This window comes from Gorilla gorilla, chromosome 12 (genome assembly GCF_029281585.2).
Source record: "Gorilla gorilla gorilla isolate KB3781 chromosome 12, NHGRI_mGorGor1-v2.1_pri, whole genome shotgun sequence".
Classification (NCBI taxonomy): domain Eukaryota; kingdom Metazoa; phylum Chordata; class Mammalia; order Primates; family Hominidae; genus Gorilla; species Gorilla gorilla.
The window spans coordinates 75,175,231-75,196,327 of record NC_073236.2 but is presented as its reverse complement, the minus strand read 5'-3'; the positions used below and the strand labels follow the sequence as shown (position 1 = coordinate 75,196,327).

General features: G+C 36.9%; 1 protein-coding gene and 1 non-coding gene across 7 annotated transcripts in view; both read left to right on the top strand.

Moving 5' to 3' along the window:
- AFTPH (aftiphilin) overlaps positions 1–16,598 on the top strand; it is a 68,088-nt gene extending 51,490 nt beyond the window's left edge. The window contains exons 7-10 of one of the 6 annotated variants that reach the window (XM_019021393.4): positions 3,123–3,183; positions 4,768–4,851; positions 9,014–9,137; positions 15,474–16,598. In XM_019021393.4, coding sequence (XP_018876938.3) covers positions 3,123–3,183; positions 4,768–4,851; positions 9,014–9,137; positions 15,474–15,624 — 420 coding nt within the window. In that variant the 3' untranslated portion in view covers positions 15,625–16,598. The remainder of the gene's footprint in view (positions 1–3,122; positions 3,184–4,767; positions 4,852–9,013; positions 9,138–15,473) is intronic. The other 5 variants (XM_004029321.5, XM_019021394.4, XM_004029320.5 and 2 more) reach the window with 5 other exon arrangements.
- LOC115933611 (U6 spliceosomal RNA) lies at positions 2,530–2,634 on the top strand. The gene has a single exon (XR_004069479.1). It is a non-coding gene; the product is annotated as a U6 spliceosomal RNA (small nuclear RNA).
- Positions 16,599–21,097: the final 4,499 nt, after the last annotated feature.

The following is a 21,097-nucleotide window of genomic DNA, read 5'->3' as shown; positions in this document are numbered from 1 at the left end:
ATTTTACCTTTTTTGGGATTGTGTGTGTGTTTTCATTTTTATCTGCTGAATTTCAATTTTTATCTGCTGAATTTCAAGGTCACACCATTGTGCCACTACTGATTTCCCTCTTAGTAAGGTCAATACTTTACACTTTATTCATTGCTGAGTAGGGTCAACACTCTGACTAGCAGTTATCCATCTAGTCACCGGTAGCAACTTCTCTTAGACTGCCTGATGTATTTTAGTTGTGAATCAGAATTTTAGAGCTAGAAAAGAAAAAATGATTATGTAGTTCCATGCTCACTTTTTTTTTGAAACAAGAGGTTTGCTCTGTTGCCCAGGCTAGAGTGCAATGGCGCAGTCTCAGGTCACTGCAACCTCCGTCTCCTGGGTTCAAGCGATTCTCCTACCTCAGCCTCCTGAGTAGCTGGGATTGCAGGCACCTGCCACCTGCCACCTGCCACCACACCTGGCTAATTTTAATATTTTTAGTAGAGACGGGGTTTCACCGTGTTGGCCAGGCTGGTCTCGAACTCCTGACCTCAAGTGATCCACCCACCTCGGCCTCCTAAAGTGTTGGGATTACAGGTGTGAGCCACTGCGCCTGGCCACCATGCTCACTTTTTACAGCATTGGAAAGGCTAAGTGATTTACCCAAAACCATGTATTAGTGGTACTGCTAGGACTGGAATCCAAGCCTCCTGTCTCCATGTTTTTGTTCTTTTTATTATGACCTTATTTGCCTAGTGCTTTTATCTCTGCAGTAATAATTCATACCACATTGCTTCAAGTGGTTTTAAAATGCTTCATTCTCAAGCTTTCTCTGAGTTTCCATACTTGTGAACATCATTAGTTTTAGTCTTTTTTTGCTTCGGTATCCTGTTTTTCACCTTTTTCATTTCCATTAAATGTCGATTCGTGTTTATCACCTCATTATGATTTTGGCTGTCTTCAAAATACCATACCCCTATTTGATACCATACCCCTATTTGAGCAGCTCAGATTTCAGCAAATCATTAAATCATTGAAATATTTCTAAGCACCCAGCTACTTGACATCATTCAGATAGAATGTGTTCATGAAAGAACTTGCTCCATTTATTCAGAAATCGTTATTGTATAAACCTAGATTTTGTCCATTCATTCAGTGTTGAATATGCCCAAAGGTGTCACTGATCTAGAAGTGGAGTAAGTTGAATCTGCTAGAATGCTTAGAGATGTTTGTTTCCTTTTATGATCCTTAGAGATGTTTGTTTCCTTTTATGATCAGCTAAAGAAGATATTTCTAAATATTTATTAGCTGTGCAGGTAGGTTATAAACTAGGCTTTCAGCAGTTTTTTAACTTTTATCTGAAATAATTATAGATTCATAGGAAGTTGCAAATATAGTACAGAGAAGTCCCTTGTACCCTTCACCAGTTTCCTCCATGGTTACATCTTACATAATATGCTATAATGTGAAAACCAGGAACATGACATTGGTACAATATGTGTATATAGTTCTATATCATTATATCACATAGGTAGATTCCTGGAACCACCACCACAGTCAAGATACAAAACTCTTCCACCACCACCACTATTAAGAACACCCTTAATAGTCACTGCCCCACAACCATCCCTATCCCATCCCTTAAACCCACTAACTAATGTTAGTATTTTACTCGGTTTATACCTTGCTCCAGGCTGGACCTGATTTTTGGAGACTAAATGCTTAAATTAATTTGCCTGTCATTGGTATCCCAGTTATCCAGACAGTCGTATTATAATATCATGGAGTTAGACTTTACAAAAATAACTGATTCATGCTCCTTTTCTATAAAAAACAGCAAGTGATCTTACCTACGCAGAAAAAAATATAAAGTTTTAACAGTGCCTGCCTTACGATAAAGCGTAGTGGTAAGCGATGGCCAAAAGAAGACGATAACATTTTGATATCAAAAGTCTAATAAAATACAGGTTATTTTTACAGGTTATTTTAACACCAATCCCCAAAAGAAAAGAAAAAAACAACCAACATTTTTTCATGTAAGAATATTCTTAAAATGAAGTGTGAATGCTCATTTTAAAAATGTGTTTGCACTGCCTTCCATCTTAAATTTACCATTTGCTTATTTTATATGTTTGACAGTTATGAAATTTAAACCCCTGGAATAATTTACCATTTGCTTATTTTATATGTTTGACAGTTATGAAATTTAAACCCCTGGAATAGTGAATTTTTTTTTTTTTAAACAGTCTCACTCCGTCGCCCAGGCTAGAGTGCAGTAGTGGCACGATCTCAGCTCACTGCAACCTCCACCTCCCGGGTTCAAGCAATTCTCCTGTCTCGGCCTCCCAAGTAGCTGGGATTACGGGCGTGTGCCACCATGCCTGGCTAATTTTTTTTATTTTTAGTAGAGACAGGGTTTCACTGTGTTAGCCAGGATGGTCTCGATCTCCTGACCTCGTGATCTGCCCACCTCGGATCCCAAAGTGCTGGGATTACAGGCGTGAGCCACCGTGCCCTGCCTGAGCATCCGTTGAGTGTATTGTTTTTAAAATTCTATGCTCACTTCAGCAGCACATTATAAAATTTGGCAAGGTCAGAGGAGATTAGCATTGCCCCAGTACAAGGATGACACCCAAAATTAAATTCTGGTATCTAATAAGTAATTTCTAAATGAAAGAAGTTGATTAAAATAGATATTTTAAGTCAACACTTTAAAAATGTCTTATTAGCCCATAATTTTCAAAATTTGGAAAATTGTAAGGAACCAGACAGACCTTAGACTTTGAATCTTGTTTTATACCATGTTTTAATTTTTATTGTAATCACATCAATAGTTTAAATCATGATTTGAGAATAGATTGAAATCTTGACATAGAATCAGTTCATAAATTTGTTTAAAAATGTAAAGATAATTTCATTTCCCAGATACAACTTTTTAAATGTCAATAACCTGTACTGTTTGTAAATTTTGCAATTTCAGTTTGTGCTGATATTTGCAGGTAACCTTCTGAAATTGTAAATTATCCCAATTTTGTCTTTAGGTACTTTGTTGCCTAATGGTCTTGCTATAATTTTTTTTTTTTTTAAGGATTCTTTACGTTGCTACAACCTGTACTGATTAATTTTGATTTTTTGGTTTTCAACTCTAGGAGTCTCTACCACCCGTCCAGTTTGACTGGAGTAGCAGTGGCCTTACTAACCCTTTAGATGGTACGTCTCTCCGTAGAGCCTCTAGCACCAGAGCTAGAGTTAAGAAAGCTACAAAGTTCAGACAAACTTCTCTCTGCTGATTTCCTTTTTTGTTTGAACATAACTTATTCTTATCTTTGGAAATTCAGGCTTTCTTTCTGAACAGTAATTGCTCAAGAAACCAGCCGTTACTATTATCAACAGTATTAATGTCCAAATATAGGTAATAGTAGTTAGGTAAAATTTTAGTTTCTTTAAGTCAAAAGTAAGCTGCTTTATTTTTTACAAATATCTAGGTAGTTTAAAAGGTATTTTAGCTAGGACCAATTTACCGTGAATTTTTTTCTGTAAGTTTTAATTTATGGAATTTTCTTGGATGCAAAGTCTTGTGGCTAGAGGCTGCTTCAAAGCACAAAGCACAATTATTTAGCCGAAAACAGTGTGCATAGATCCATGTTTATTGACTCAAAGTAGTTTTTAGATTTAATATTTTATAGAGCACCTATATGCAAATAGAAAATAAATTTCACGATCCTTTTCTAAAGCGTGTCTCCAAATGTTAGTAGGCAGTTCTAAAAATAATTGGTTTCACTTATGGCTTTAAAAGAAAATCCTCAAAAAGGAATAACTTATTTCAGTAATGTAATGTGGGCTCTTTAAGTAACACACCAATGCTAGTTTCTAGTATTGACACCACAAGTTTTAAGTGGATCCCAAGATGTAATTGCTCGACACCACAAGTTTTAAGTGGATCCCAAGATGTAATTGCTCTTACTCCTTGTGCTTAAGTTGTTCGAGCCATTGTCTAAACACCTATCATTGTCTAAATGGCAATTATTTTGCCATTGTAAAAAAACACTATCAGCTTGGCCTTATAGTGGGGTCCTAGGATATCTGGAAAGCATCCAATTGAATTAATATAGTGCTGAAGGAAAGCCTGGATGCACTTTTTGCTGTTGTCTGGTGTCTTCAGTCAAATCATCATGCTTTTTATTAACAAACAACTTCTTTAAAAATGTATACTATTTCTGATTACTGTTTCAGAGTTAAAGGGGAACAGTACAGCTTGAGGTTGCACATCAGGGTAGGGTAGTTATGACATTCTTTATTATTTTATTTTAAACTAAGTTAACACATTGGTGCGTGTCCTGAAACTGACAACTTTGTCACTTTTTAAAAAGCATTAATTAGAAACCAGTATTACTAACATGAAAGATTGATTTGGGCATGTACAGTGAGTTTTAATGTTGGGTTGAGATTAAAGTATTGTTTCCCTTTAACGGGTACGCATTCCTTTCGGTCTTTCTGGTATGGCTTCCAGTTTTGATTGAAGCAACTGAACTCCTAAAACCTTACTAAGTGTTACATTCTTTACATTGTACATGAGAAAATGTACATTGAATTAAATTGTTATTTTAGAAATGTCCTTAGTAATGAAAAACTAATACTGTACACAGTTTTAATGTTGATTTTTAAAATGTGTAATGATTACTAATTATAACCTGCATGTTCAAGTGTGTGTCTTACCCCTTTTTACACATAACCCCTCCTCCCTTGGCTTACCTTCTGTGTGGCTGCCTACCAACACGGTCACTGAATTTCAAGCTAGTGGAGGTTCCACTCTTCTGAACCTTGATTTCTTTGGGCCCGTGGATGACAGTAGCTCTAGCAGCAGCACCACAATCCCAGGTCAGCAGAGTGTTAAAACCACAATTCCAGTTTATTTACTAAAAGCATGACCACATCACTTGACTTTCCTATAAACAAGGAAACAAGTAGATTGTATTCTCTATAATGTCTTTTTAATACTTTTCTTTCATCTGTTGTTATTTTCTAGTATCTGATTACAAAAAAAATGACTTATGTATTTCAAGGAAAACTTTCTCAGAGTTTAATATTCAAAGCTGAAAGTAGTTTCTAGGAATAAAACATCCCTAATGTCCTTAGAGAGTTAAAGGCAGGGCTGTTGGTTTTTTTTTCCTCTAAGTGGAAAATGTGATATTTTATATGCTTATTTTTAAAAGCATATTCTATAAAGCCATTTGAAAAAAATACAAGTTTAGAGATAGAATATTTTAGTATACAAAGATGACTTTACATTGTAGTGCCTGTAATAATATAACCTTTACAAATTCCAGCATTCAATTAGTTGTTTATTAGTGCTGCTAAATATATAATTGGGTTCCAAAATGTTGGAGTCTAGCACTAAGTATATAGTCCCACATAGAACTATTTCTGTTTTTATGTAGCTCTTAAATAGAAAGTATACTGTTAGTTTTCCATGGGAAAAAAAATGTTACAAAAGTTAATAGTAGAAAATAATTGCTATGAGATACTAAAAGCTAGAGATTAAAACTTACTGGAGTGCCTGTTAATGTTCAGCCCTGCAAAAGTTCACAAAAGTTCAGTTCATTGACCAAAGGACTAATGTACTTTGTCACTTTCTAACTGAATAGATTAAAATTATAATGGCATTTTTATGTTTACATTTTATTCAATATTAATAACTGTCATCCCAACATGTGATCTGGTAATCATGTCCATTGATCACCAGACAGCTGTTGGGGTGCCATAGAGATGCCCATGCCCAGAATGCATAGTGAGAGTCCCTTTCTGTCCCCACTAGTGGCCAGTTTCACAACTAGCCTGGTTCCTGAGAATTCACTGGTTTTGTGCTATTCCACTAGATAGTGCTACCACCCACTTCCAACAGTTGAGCAGCCATGATGGGCTGTGGATGGGGGAGACTAACAGTCAGCTCAGAGTGAACCTGGGACCTAGGATGCCCTTCTTGAGATCTGGTTATGCAAATCTGATTCTGCTGCAGGGAAGTTCCAAGGTCATTTGGTATAGAATGACTGGATTCCTCAAATCCAAGCCCCTGGTTATTCTTACTGTTTTCAAGATTTTGCAAGCATATAAAAAACCAATCTGTCTGGTTTTGACTTCAAAATGATATTGTACTATTAAGTTACTTCTAAATTTACATTTGATCTGTGCAATGACCTGGGTGAGCTAATTGTCTGACATTTTAGAATACTTACTGGGGGGTAGGAGGGACAACCAAAAACATGTATATCTTTTTGTTACTGTATTCCCAAGAATTATTAAGCTCCCATTTTAAATTTGCTCTCAGCTTTGTTTTGTCATAAACTGTATTATAATTTGAATGAGGTCACTGTTTTTCTTTTGGATCCCTAAAAACCTGGTTTAAATTTAATTTTTGGTTACATTTCAAACTCATTTAAAAACCATTCATAGGAGCACAAATAACGTGGCTATATAAAGAAGTACAGAAATGACCTGATAATCAGGCTCAGTGTACACAGCTGCGAGAAGAGCAAGCGGTTTCAGAAGCTTAGAGCTGTAATAGAAGTGAAATCAGCATGGTCAAATGCAGTTCTCATTACTTTGGAGCCTTTTAAATATTTTTGTTCAATATTTTCATTAATATGCTCTAGATGCTATATAAATTTGATTACTATATATTTGCTTTGGCTTCTTTTTATTGCTATTGGGTTTTGTTAAAAGTTACCATCAAGCTACAGGTATCAACACCTTCCTTAGTATTCCATTTCATCACTTGCTTGCATTTTTTCTGACTTGTTTCTGGGAAAGTCATTTCGTCTTAGCTTGCGGTTAATTATTTTGTGTGTGAGACTTAGGAGGTTGGCATAGAACTTGGTTGGCTAGCTTTAGTTATGTAACTAAACCATGCCTCATTAAGGCTCTGTTAAAAAAAAAAAAAAGACCTTCCATTAAAAAAATTACTCTCCAATTATTAAATAGTTATCTTGTTTTTGAAAAATCTAATCATAGTTTTGGGGGGGTTTTTGGTGTGGTGGTAGTTATTTGGGGGTGTGATTTTGTTGTCTTTTTTTTTTAATCTGCCTCTTTACTGTTTGTTTGACAGTCAAGTGGCCAGTATTTTATAAACCCAACTAAGTTTTTACTAGCACTTTCCTATTGCCAGTCAGAATGCAGTTATTTATTCTGCCTTATACACTAGACAGCAACTTAAATTTTGTGGTTGCTGGAATCTAGCCTTTAGAGAGGGAGGTACTTTGGGCTCATTTAGTCCCTTTACAGACATATACAATTTTTTACATTTTAATTGCAACCCATATTCTTATTACAGGAACACAAAGGAAAGTCCTTTTAAAGTATATTTTGAAACTGTACCTTAATGAAATATTGAGAACTTGGGAGAGTCAATATACATTTTCTATAGCCTTCCTCCCTTGTTAGACTTCGTAACTGTGGAAGTCGCTTTTGCTTGTCTGATTTATGTAAACATCTGAGATCTGTGTTTACTTCTGTAAAGTTGGTTAATAGAAGTCAGTTTCTGATTTTTTAATTTTTTAATATGTTAAGTATCTTAAAAGGAAAAAACTTGTTAATCTAAATATATGCATTTATATATAAGTTATTTATATATAACTTGATCTGCTGATCTTACAGGGCATTTTTTTAAAGAAATAATAAGTAAAAATTTCAGAAGCTCTAAGACATTCTTCCTTAGAATTTTGCTTTGCTGTTAACGCCCGGCAACTCATGAACATTTTTTCTCAAGTTATTTGCTGGTACCAGGAGAGTGTAGGATTAAAAATTTTTTTTTTTTTACTCTGAATATTATTCAAAGTGTAACTTAAGTTTAAAATATTTAAACTGTTCTTTTTAATGTTATTGTTGTCATCATTGCTATAAATCTGTATTACATGAGAAATACACAAAGTTATATGTATTTTAATGCAGTCAGATGGCGGAGATTTTTTAAATCAATTTTTGCAATAAATCTAACCCTCTGAGCTTCCTTTTGAATTACTCTAACAAGATATTTGAACTAATGACTACCAGATTCAGATATGAGACTACAGAAATTAACCCTGTAGACAAGAATTTTCATTTTGTTCAAAAGTAGTACTTTTACTTACCTTTTCTGAAAATCTTTTACCCTCCCCACCTCTAACCTGAAGAAAGAGCTATGTGGTATATGTTTATGATTAGTCCTTAGTCATGATTTTTTTTTTTTTTCTTTTTTCCTGAGACGGAGTCTTGTTCTGTCGCCCAGGCTGGAGTGCAGTGGCGTGATCTCGGCTCACTGCAAGCTCCGCCTTCCGGGTTCATGCTATTCTCCCGCCCCAGCCTCCTGAGTAGCTGGGGCTACAGGCGCCCGCCACCATGCCCGGCTAATTTTTTGTATTTTTAGTAGAGACGGGGTTTCACCGTTTTAGCCAAGACAGTCTCGATCTCCTGACTTTGTGATCTGCCCACCTCGGCCTCCCAAAGTGCTGGGATTACAGGCGTGAGCCACCGCGCCTGGCCAGTCATGATATATTTAAACTAACCAGATCATTTACCATGTTTGGGACTTTGTGGTAGCTTCTAAATCTTTTTCTGTGGAAGAAAATAGAGAAAAAATAAGGAGGTGAGGAAACAGGAAAATTTTTTAAATGAGATTAGTTAATTGAAAAATGGGGTGTCACATCATGTGCATTCTATTTATAAAACATTGATAATTTTATATCACATCCTAATCCAAATTGGGGGAGTTTTCTATAGCAGATAGAAATTTTAGAAGTATTTGGGTAGCATCTGCTGCATAAATGCTAGCTTAAGTATATATTCATTCCAAAATGGAATTTGAAAAGTATTTTCCTGTTTTATAAAAACTCCAAAAAGTGGAGTTTATACTTTAAAAAATAAATGCAGTATTGCAGTGTTCTAAAGATATGTTCTGTTTGCAAAAGACTCAGATGTTTACAGAATATTGCCTTTTGCATCTTGGATTGTGGCTAACTGGGTAACCCATTGCAGCCTGCCATCACTGACTATCATTTTATACTATAAGGTGTGGATCCGGAGTTGTATGAGTTAACAACTTCTAAGCTGGAAATCTCCACCTCAAGCCTCAAAGTGACTGATGCATTTGCAAGACTCATGTCTACAGTAGAGAAGACAAGCACATCTACCAGGTAAATAAATAGTGTCAATTATACCCACAGTTTTAATTCTGAGATAAAACGACCCAAAGGAAAAAGCATGTCAGTTGACAGCATTTCAATATATTATATCACAACTTGCTTTATAAAAGTCAGTCGATGCCCAAGTCCAGAAAATATTATCAAATTATGTTTAATTATGAACTTTATTAGAACAGGATTATTTCATAAGAGATTGGCCAAGGCTGACAGATGTGGTTTTCTTCCCCCACCCCCCGCCCCCCGCCCCTCACTTTGTAGAGACTAATTCTGATTAAGTATTGTGATCATAAAGCCATTATAGAAACACTCTCCCTTTCTCTTCATAATTACTGAGAAGATCATCTTTGAGAACCCAGTTTTGTAATCCTGGAGTCACCTAGGCTGATCTTTTTACTTGCAGGCTAAGATGGTTCTTGGAATTTTCATTGACATGCACCTCTGATTTGGGAGGTAAAGCCTTACTTTACCAAGCTTTCTAGAAGCCCCTTCAGAGGCATGGCCTATAGAAGAGCAATTACCATCTCCCTGTGTTGGAACTAAAGGCACGGAATGTCACTCAGGCCATGTGTTTGCGATTCAGAAAATCTTTAGTTTCATATGATTAGGCTAGTACAATCCATTGCTTTGAGTTATTGTTAACCATAAGACTAAGCCAGTTTCTAACAGGAAGATACTATTCTGAACCAGGAAATCACTAGTGCAAAAGCAAATACTGGTTGATTGACACGCCAGCTCTGCTGTCTCAAATCTGTGATGCATCAGCATTTTAAAGTGGAACTATTTACCTGTTAGTTGCCTACTTTGAAAGAAGTGTTATAGCTCTTTCTCCTGAATAAATACATCCCAATCACATGTTAAATTCAGGTTTATATTTTAAATAGATTCTTCTATAGAAAGACATCCGTTTAAAAAAGCCTTTTTTATTGTAAATAATAAATGTTTATCTCTCTTAACTTTAGCTTGAATTATCATATTGTCTTTTAAACTTTGTGTGCTTTTATTCCCCCAGATTTTTCTTATTGCCTTTAATATTTATAATTATGAAATACATTATTATACATTAGACTACCCTTAACTTTTCCCTAGAATGGCTTTGTAGCATGTAAATCCTTGTTTGTCTGCCAGTTCTCTCCATTGTTCTCATAGCCCCATGTCTTTGCAGTATGCCACCTGGCATTGCCAAAGCCGCCTCTTCAATGAACCTACTTGTAAATGTGGCTATGTGGATTTTTTTTAATTTTTTCTTTCCAAATAAATCACTTCTTCAAATTGAAACTCCTCTCATAGAAAAAAATGGATGAGAAATTTGTATATGTTAACTAAAAGCTAACACACATTTGACTTAAAAACCAAAAAGGATGCTTTTATTGTTTGGGTTTCCCCCTGCTATTTTTAGGACAACCCTTTCTGGGACAGTTCTACTCTTTCCTTCCTTTGTTTCCCCTGCAGTCTCACTGACCAAAGAACTATAGAAGTTTTGAAAATCCCAATGATGAGAATTCATTTTGTGCCATTAGGAGGAGCTCTAAACCACCTTAACTTGTTCTCCTAATTCGTTAACTCATCCTTGAAACATGCTGAATCTAGAGAACTCTTCCAAGCCCTATCACTTTAAGAAGCTATTTTCATTTTTTCTCTTGTTCTATACTAATAGGGAATGAACTAATAATGTATCCTGGAGTTAATGTCTGCTAATTCTGTATTGAGTTACTCACTAGGACCTGTCCAGCATCATATTTAAAACAAAATAAATTGGAGAGAACAGGTTGCCAACTTTGTATTTTCTGTTTTGAGAAATGTCATTTGAAAATGGTAAAAAATACAAATGCCCGCAAGTCTTAAAATACTGTAAAATGTCCCAACAGGTGATTCTCAATTGTACAGAGCAGAGACAGGCTGGTGGCATAATTTCAGAAAGCATTTTTAGTGTCTTATTTTTAGGTTTTCTTTCATTTTTCTCTTGAATAAAGTAAACTGAAAAAAATAAAGCTCAGCAAAATCTTCTTGGCTATTGACAATAAGCAGAAGATAAAGTGAAAAGGCATTTTGATAGACTATAGGGTAAGAAGGAGTTAAACAGTGGTCAAGTTAGAAGAAATTTGACATGGACCAAACAATATCCAGTACTCTTTACTAAGTGCCTTTGAATGTCTCAGGGAATTTATATGTGCTCTTCTCTTTTGGAACACAAGTTGTGAAAGTGACTTCTCACTTTGAGTTTTTTAAAGAAATGCAAGTTCTTAGTTTTAAAATAGTTCCATCTTCTTGCCTAACTTTCCTAATATGGAGGAAAATTACTTCCTATTCTAAATCACTACTAATTAGTGACAGCTAGTTAGTAGCCATAGACCTGTAACTGAAATTTATGCAGGTCAAAGAAATTTTATTCTTTTTTAGGCCTTTTTATTGAGATAAAAATTTATAATTCACTCAGGTGTTCAATTCACTGGTTTTTAGTATATTCACAAGGTTGTGCAACCATCATCACTATCTAATTCCAAAACATTTTTATCACCCCAAAAAGAAACCCTGTACCCATTAGCAGTCACTCCTTATCCCTCTCGTTCCCCAGGCCCTGGCAACTACTAATCTGCTTTCTGTCTCTACAGATTTGTCTTTTCTGGTTATTTCATATAGATGGAATTCTATAGTCTGCAGCCTTTTGTGTCTCGGTTTTGCTTAGCATTCTGTTCTCAAGTTCATTCATGTTGTAGTATGTATCCGTATTTGTTTTTTGGCTGCATAATATTTCATTGGAAATAGCACATTTTGCTTTTCCGTTAATCAGTTGATAATTGGGTTGTTTTCACTTTTTGACTATTATGAGTAATGTTGCTGCTGTGAACACTTGTGTATACGTTTTTGTGTGGACAGATGTTTCCAACTCTGTTAGGAGTGGAATTTCTGGGTCATATAGGAACTCTAACTTTTTTGGGGAACTGCCAAACTTTTCCAAAGTGATGGCACCATTTTACATTCCCACCAATAATATACATTCCAAGTTCTCCACATTCTTACCAACACTTGTTATTGGTCTTTTTGGTTATAGCCATCCCAGTGGGTTTGAAGTGGTATCTCATTGACATTTTTGTTTGCATTTCCCTGATAGCTAATGATGTTGAGCATCTTTTCATGTGTTTATCGACTATTTGTATATCTTCTGTGGAGAAATATCTGTTCAGATCCTTTGCCTTTTTTGTTTTTGTTTTGTTTTAGTAGAGACAAGGTCTCAGTATGTTGCCCCAGGCCGGTCTTGAACTCTTGAGCTCAAGCGATCTCCCTCCTCAGCCTCCCAAAGTATTGAGATTACAGGCATGAGCCACTGTGCCCAGCCATTTGCCTATATTTTAATTGGATAATTTGTCTTTTTATTGTTAGGTTGTAAGATTTTTAAGTATATTCTGGATACTAAGCCTTTATCAGAGAAATGATTTGAAGATATCTTTTCCAGTTCTGCAGGTTGTCTTTTCATTATCTTGATAGTATTCTTTGACACACAAAAGCTTTTAATTTTGATAAGATCTAATTTTTCTTGTGATTTAGGTATCATATCTAAGAAATCATTGCCCAATTCATGGTCACAAAGATTTATACCTAGATTTTCTCCTAAGAGTTTTATAGTTTCAACTCTTACATTTAGGTCTTTAATCCATTTTGAATTAATTTCTGTATATGGTATGAGGTAGGAGTCCACATTCATGCTTGTGTAGGTGGATATCCAGTTGTCTGAAAACTGTTGAAACGATTTCCCCCACTGAAAGGTTTTGGCACATTTGTCAAAAACAAAAATTAAAAAACAATTGATCATGTTTTTTTTCCTGGACTCTCAATTATATTCTCAATTATATTCCATTGATAAAAAGGATAAATCTTTACTAGAGAGGAATAGATCAAAATTAGGTCACTGCCTTTGAGAAATGAGCATGATATAACTTTTTATTTTCAAATTCTCCTTAAGTGTTTACTTCTTCCCATATTCTAAGAAGACTAGCTCACACCCATGCACAATGACCACAGATAAATGCACAAACTATGAACTGTGTAAACTTGTTTTTATTTTAAAATATAATTTCATATTGCCTCTGAAATAAGGCAATTGTTTAAAACCCTAGAATAATCTTTACCAACTGTTTCTTAGGTGAAAACTTACTTTTTGCTGTCTGTTCCTACACCCAAACTGCACTCCACAAATGGGAAAATCCATTTAGGTGCGCATTTATTCACTGTTGTTTTAAATAACCATTTATCATTATAGAAGTAGTAAAGTATATTTTTAGAAAGTTAGGAAATCCAGACCAAAAAAAATTAAAAATGAAAGTATCACATTCTTACCATTCAGGATCACTATAATTCCTTAGTGTAATTCTTTCAGATCTTTTTCTATGCAAATACATATATGGGAGGAGGGGGGTTCCACCAAAAATGAGATTGTAGAGGTCATAGTGAATTGACCTCTAAAATTGACCTAGTCTTAGTCAGTGATCTCTGTCAATTTCAGTGAGTTTTCATTTCATCTACTTAGGCTATATTCAGATTTCTCCAACTATCCTTTCTCAGCTTTGTACAAACCAGTATTCAATTGAAGACTATTGTACCTGGCTGTTGGGGCTCTTAAGTCCCTTTTAACCTAGCATATCTCCTCATTCCTTCTGTTTTCTTATTAACAGTAGCTTATATAAAGATTAGTATAGGTGTCCTACAGAATGTCCTAAAAGCTCTGGATTTGTTTGCTTCCTTCAAGTAATATTTGCTGTGTTCTCTATCTCCCTATTTTCCTGTAAATTGGAAATTATATCTAAAGGCTTGCTGAATTCAGGGTAAATATTTTGGCTAGAATGCATCCTAGGTGTTATATCACATCAGAAGATCCATACATCTGGTTGACTCCATTGTTAGTGGTGCTGAGATTGACAATTGGTGAGAAACTGACCTTTTCCATTATACAGTTCCAGGTTTTCACTTGTCATGTATCTGGTTTTACTTTGGAATGATGCAGATATCCAGTTCCCCATCAAACATCCACATAATAGTTTTGCCACTATTTAAGTGCAATTAAAAATGTAGATTTTCATCAGAAAAAAATGTTGGATTGCTATTCCATTCTTCTAAGAACCTAGTATTGAATGCAGTATTTGGTTCATCTGCTATATGCCTGATGCTTTTTCCCTTTTGAAAAACTTTAGTCCTAAAAGTCGTTGGATTTTTCATTCATTCTATAAAATCTTTTTATTTCAGTCTGGATTCAAAGTGGTAACAGAAAAGTCCTAGGAATAAAAAAGCCTGTAGCTATCCTTCCTTTCTTGCTTTACCTCCTGGCTTCCTGCACCCCATCCAAGGAAAAAGGAAACATTTAGGTCAAAGAAATACCTTGTGTCACATCTAAGAATACCAGCTATCCTTTACCATAAAAGAGAATTATTAGGCTTTTTATAATGAACAACTTGAAATGATTTTTGGTCTAAAGCGAATAATATGTATAACTATTCCTTTAATATATTTAATATCCCAGAAAAAGTTTGAATTGCAATCATGTGCCCAATTTGAGGCTCATTTGGCATTTTCTGTGGCTCACCTGCTGAGTAGACCTGGGTCACCAGGCATTTTCATGTCTGTGCTATGCACCAAACTGCTTATTTCCCATATCGGGGGCCAGTGCAGCAAAACCTACTTCATCTACAGGACCCATAGGATTTGAGATTTCCCTCTCCCAGAGTTCCGTCCTGCCTGTGTACGTGCATAACACCAGCAACCAGCCCTAGTGCTGCTGCTTTTGGACCTGCTGTCTGCATCCCAACAGGCTGAGACTGGGTCTTCTGAGCTGAGAGCTTTCTCTCCTGGAATTCCCCATTGGGGATAAAGAAAGCCTGAGGTTAAAATGACTTAGTCTTTCCCTGGACATACTTTGTTTCAGGCTGAGGTAGTTTTAGTGGGTGGAGGGGCAGGGAAAAATCCAGTTAGATGGAGTGTTACTAAGGCTTCAGATTTATATTTCTGTTTAGTAACATTTTAAAATTATGCCTGGGTAGATGCTTCTAGCCTAATGTAAAGGCTAGAAAGTACACGAGCTGTCTAGGTATGCATGTGAGTATCTGTGTGTGCATGCCTAGCTTTAATGAACATAAATAGGCCACATGTCACTCTTCATGAGATTTGGCATTTGGCACAGGAAGCACACTGCACAAAAGTATTACAAGATTCAGGAACTAGCAGAGGAAAAAATACTCAAGTCCCCACAGATTGCTAACTGTCTACCTTGAGAGTGGATTGTCTCCCATTTTACCTACAGCAAAGTCACATTAACACACTTGTCTTTTTTTCATTTGTCAGTAGGAAACCGAAAAGAGAAGAGCACCTAAGTGAAGAAGCTATCAAAGTGATCGCTGGCCTTCCTGACTTAACATTCATGCATGCCAAGGTGTTGATGTTCCCAGCCACGTTAACACCTTCCACAAGCTCTCAAGAAAAAGCAGACGGATAACTGATGTGAATTGGACAGTTTCTATTGCTTTTCCTTTTTTCCATCCCTTCCCTACCATCAAAAGCATACCTGCTCTAATAAAAAAAAAAAAAAAAAATTCAAGTTCAGCTGATTTGTTGGTAAGCCGCACTAGAAAGGTATACATAGTAATGTATATTTATTTACATACTGAAGTCCTAAATTTATATTAGAAAAATGTAAATAATCGGGGGTAAACATTTTTGAAGATTTATTCTTTTTGTGTTGCTGGGGTGTATACATTTATGTCTTTGTGAAATACACTGGTGGTGTCCTTCTTACAAAACTTTTGAAATAAAAAAAAAACTCAAATCTTCACTGTCTGTGAAATCCCCTTCAGTCTTTTCAGATTGCATTGACTGTCCTCTTGATTTTTCATATTACATGTCAAATTACTTTTGCTATCATAAATAAGCTCCAAAGTCCCCCATTTAATTTTTTTTTTTTAATTTTGTGTATGATGGGTTTCAGATCTGGCTTTTGTTAACATTTTGGGGCTTTTTTAATCTTTTCAATCTGGCGTATTGCTGTTTGACCTTTTGCAAGGTACTTAATCAATTGCTCTTTTGTTATAGGGTATGGATCATTGTCAGAACTTGATTGGAGGGGTTTAAAGAGATTGTGTCTGTTTAAAATCAGTATGATTCAGAGAAGGACCAAATTATATGAATGTCTTACAATGGAATTTACTTGTTACTGATTTTTTTGTTCTATTGTACCACTATTTTTTGAGGATTTTGCACAGTGTAAAATGACATAATCATAGATTGCTATGGTTTAGGTTGTATATACAGTGAAAACTATGGGTTTTAAATGTTTGGGGAAATTCCTATGGAAAAAAGAGAGACATGTAGAAGAACCTCTAACAAGGTTAATGTGCATGCCCAAGGTCTTTTGAAATTTCAGTGTGTAAATTTCCTTTTAGCTTATACAAAAATAAAATAATTTAAAAGAAATTTAGCCTGGTGTCTTTGTACTTTGGTATGTGAGGAAAAATGTAATGAGTTTGAATGAGAAGTTTTATTGAATATTAACATATTTCAATCCAGAGAAAATCTTTGGTAGGGCTTCTACTTTGTTGAAGCCAGGAAGAATTAGAATCTGGCCTATAAGAATTGGATCAGCACTTTTAGTAGCTGAGCTGTTTGTTTTTATATAGAACATGAGATCAGTAAAGAAATTCCCATGATTCATTATAATGTGTCTTCATCAGAGTATTGGCAAGGTTAAATAGGGATTTGTAGGGATTTTTTTTCTTTCCAAGAATATATAAGCGTGAAATGAAGGTAGGCAGAAAAAGTCTAAAAATTTTAGAATATTAGATACTGCTTCAGCAAAAAGTCACATGACATTGCATCAGGAACAGGCAGTCAGCTGACAGTCGGCCTCATCCACTCTGGGAATGTGCCAGTGGAACTCCTGCACCTCTGTCGTTGGCAGATTCCTGTGTTGCCAGGGGATTACACTGGCCATTGGAACGCTTGCCTGAGTGTAATGTAAGTATGGCCTGGAGTGACAAGATGCCTATCCAGTCCATATCCCACCATTTCCCTAACTATTTAAAAAAAAAAAAAAAAAGTTTGGTCTTTTTCAGAGAAACTTTCCTTCAAAATAATCACAAGTTTTTAGTGTCCAGCAAACCTTTTGGATGGAAAAAGATGACTCGGAAAATTCCTTAGCAGAATTTTTCATGTTTCAGTAATTGAAACATAAAGGGCTACTTCTATAGTACAACTAAATTATAATGGCAGGTTTCACCAACCTAAGTTCACAGCCCACATGTTAACTGTGTTACCAAGAGAAAATTAATCAACTTCTCTGAGCCTGAATTATCCATAAAAATGGGAGTGATCCTACCTCATGAGGTTGATGTATTAAATAATGGATGTATTTAATAAGACATTTGTCACATGAGTAAACAGTCAGTGAGCGGTAGCCAGAGCATAGCATCAGGGAACTCCGTGAAAGCTCCTGGAGTCCCAGTAGGTTCAAGAAGCAGACACAGGAGAAAGGGTCACTAAATAATAATAGAGTCACTTGGCATTTTAAAATTAAGTGGGCCTTCGTTATGAAAGTGGCTTATTTTAATGACTCAGATATTTCATCTTATAACCACTTTTAGATAAGCCAGACTTCCCTTTGGTGGTTGTATTGGTCTTCGATGATTTCATAACAGGTACATTAATATTGGATCATCATAACTTAAAGTTAATGCTTCAGTACTGAAGACCAAAAAATGGTCAGCTTTGTGCCAGACCAGGTTTAAACTATACAATAGCAGTGGCTGGCAGGAAGAGCTTTGAGCACCTTCTTGGGATCTCAGCTAAGGGGCAGCCTGTCGCTTACAAGCTTGTCTTGGTCATCAGCAGCTGCACATCTGTCTTAAAGTCAACCAGGAAGATCCTGCAGAGTTAAGAGGGGAAGAAACTAAGTAGTAGGAGCCGCAAAAGGCCAAAGCCTACACTGGGGTTCAGCAAACAGCTTTGGGTCCTCTATGTCTTAAAACCAGCTCATTCATCCCGCAGCTTCATCCCACTGGATGCCCAAGTCCCGAGAGCCAGACATAATTCCCCAGGTTAATCCAAGCCAGACTGGGAAGCATGGGAGAAAACTTTCCTAAGTTGAGTCACATCAGTACTATTTTTATGAGTCTTCTTTTTTTTTTTTTAATAGAGAAGCTTGTTCTTCCCTCTTCATGATTGTGTTGTTTATGTAGAATTTGTCATCTTTTCATTCCTTCATGTTTATTGAATCAGTTAGGATTAGGCTTGGCTGTGAGTAACAAAAACCCAAAATACTGCATTTCATGTAATAAGACTCATCCTTTTGTCACATTTTAACTTCTCTGAAATTGGAATGTGTCATACAATTGGATGGGTTGTCTTTAGTTGGCAGCAGTTTCTTTGTCTTAGTGACGTACTAAGTAATGCTACCTTACAACCAATGACAGAGTAGATGAAAATGGTAATGGTGGCTTAAACAGTGGAATTTTATTTCCCTCCTGTAAAATGCTGGAAGAAAACAGTCTGGGGCTGGTAAGGGGCTTCATATGATCACCTCCTGAAGTCCTTACTAGCTTGTTCCATCATTCTCAACATATGGTTTCTACCCTCTGGTCCAAGGTGGCCGTTAAGGTTATGGCCTTCCATGCCTATATTCCAGCCATCAGGGTAGAAAGAGTGAAGAAGGGATTCTCCTTCCCATTAAGGATACTTTCATTAGGGCATACACAGTATTTCCAGTTATAATCTATTGGCCAGAACTTCATTGCAGGTTCCTATCTAGCAGCAACAGAGGCTGGGAAATACCTCTATTCTGGGTGGCCGTCTAAAAGAAGGGGAATCTAGTTGTAAGGAAGAAGAGATCATATAGGGCAACCAGTAGTCTGAGCCACACCTATTTTTTATTTCTCAGCTCATAAACATACTTCCTTGAGATAAACTAATGCATAGAGAAATGAATTCCAAGATCATTTTCTCAGGCTGCAATGCCTCAGGCTAGATTTATTGCCTTCCTGATGCTTTTCCAAAAGGGAAAGGATCTATAGAGGGCAGTACAGGATTTCCTGGGACCATGGAGGAACAAGTGCTAAGACAAGTCCCAGGTGGAAGTAGGGGCAGCCTGATGAGATGAAAGGAACACTGAACTGGAGTGGGAGTTGTGTGTTAAATACAGCCCTGTCACTAACCAGCTGTAAGATCTTCGATAAATCCCTTTTTTAAGCACCAGGTACTTCATAAAATGAGGGATTGGAGTCTATAGAATCAAAAACTAAGGTAGGAGAAAACCTTAAAGAATAGAATTTTAGGGCTGGAAGATCAGCTGGTCCAGTGCTTTCCAACTACTCCCAGGAGCCCCGCAGCAGTGCCAGGAGGCCTTGGCACCTACAGTCAGGGTGTGTCCAATAATAACACACTGGGCTTATATATTTAGGGAGGGGAAAGGTGATTGCAGAAGATTTCATGTAATAAAAACGTTCCATTGCTACCAAAAGTTGAAAACCAAAGATGACTCAATACTCATAGCTGAACAAATGGAAGCCTAAATAAGAAAACTGACTGGCACATCATTACATATCTATAACCAGGGGCAGGACCTGAACCCAGTTTCCCTTACTCTCGGCTTTTTTGTTTATACCCTCCTGCATCCCCACCCCACCCCCAACCCCTGTCTGAACAGCTGGCTGGCCAGCTTTTGCCTGAACATTTGCAGGGACACTGTGTGGGCTCAGGACTTCACCAGGAAGTCTCCTTGCCCACCTCCAAAGCACACACACACATATGCTTGGTTGGCAGCACAGATTGCTAGGACCTTGAGCGGAAACCTGGTTTCCCATAACCGGTTGCTCATTGGTTCAAGTTACCTTCTCTCAAGCTGCAGGGATGAACCTAGACTCTTTTCCATGAATATCTGAAGATCACTATCATGCTCCTCCTCCTACCAAACCTCCCGTGATGACATGGTTTCCAGGCCTTTCTCACACACATTATTCTTTTCTGGACATTGTCCAGTTTGCCAAAGTTCCTCTTAAAATGTGCTCCCCTGACAGAGCCAGAGGTCATCTCTTCACTGGCATGGGGCTCAGGTTTATTTCAGACCCTACTTTTAATGTAGCCTAAAATTGCATTACTGTTTATGGCAACAATATTGCCTCTTTAGCTCACTGTGTGAACAGCCTTTTACCCCTAACTGCCGTCAAACCAGATTTTTTTTCTCTCATCTCTCATCTCCTGGTGTCATTGAGTTTTTTGAGCCTAAAAGCACAGTTTTATATTGATCCTTTTCCAGGATTTTTTGTCAGCTTTAGACCATTGTTTCAGCCTGTTCATCCCATCAAATCTTCATTGTACCATCAACACACAGACTTCCCCTCCTTCCTCTGCTCTGTCATCCACAGATTGATAAACATCCTTCATAATCCAAATCACTCACACAAAATGTTGACCAGTAAAACATCCAGTGTGCCAGGAAGACCCTGGGTGCAGCTTCTCAACCCAGTGATGCCCACATTTCTTCATCTTGCCCACCAGTCATAAAAACAGGTGAAGCCTTGCCAAATCCAATCATGTTACACCTGTGGCATCTCATGGGCCATCCTGAGCATTTCTACAGATGCTCCCTAAAACCTCATGCAGCTTGAACATTTCTGTGATGCCCAGCATGGTGGCACACACCTGTAGTCCTGGTTACTCAGAAGGCCGAGGCAGGAGGATCACTTGAGCCCAGGAGTTCGAGACCAGCCTGAGCAACACAGTGAGACTCCTTTTTTTTTTTTTTTTTTTTTGAGACGGAATCTCACTCTGTTGCCCAGGCTGGAGTGCAGTGGCAAGATCTTGGTTCACTGCAACCTCCACCTCCTGGGTTCAAGCAATTCTCTTGCCTCAGCCTCCAGAGTAGCTGGGATTACAGGCGCGTGCCACCACCCCCAGCTAATTTTTGTATTTTTAGTAGCGAC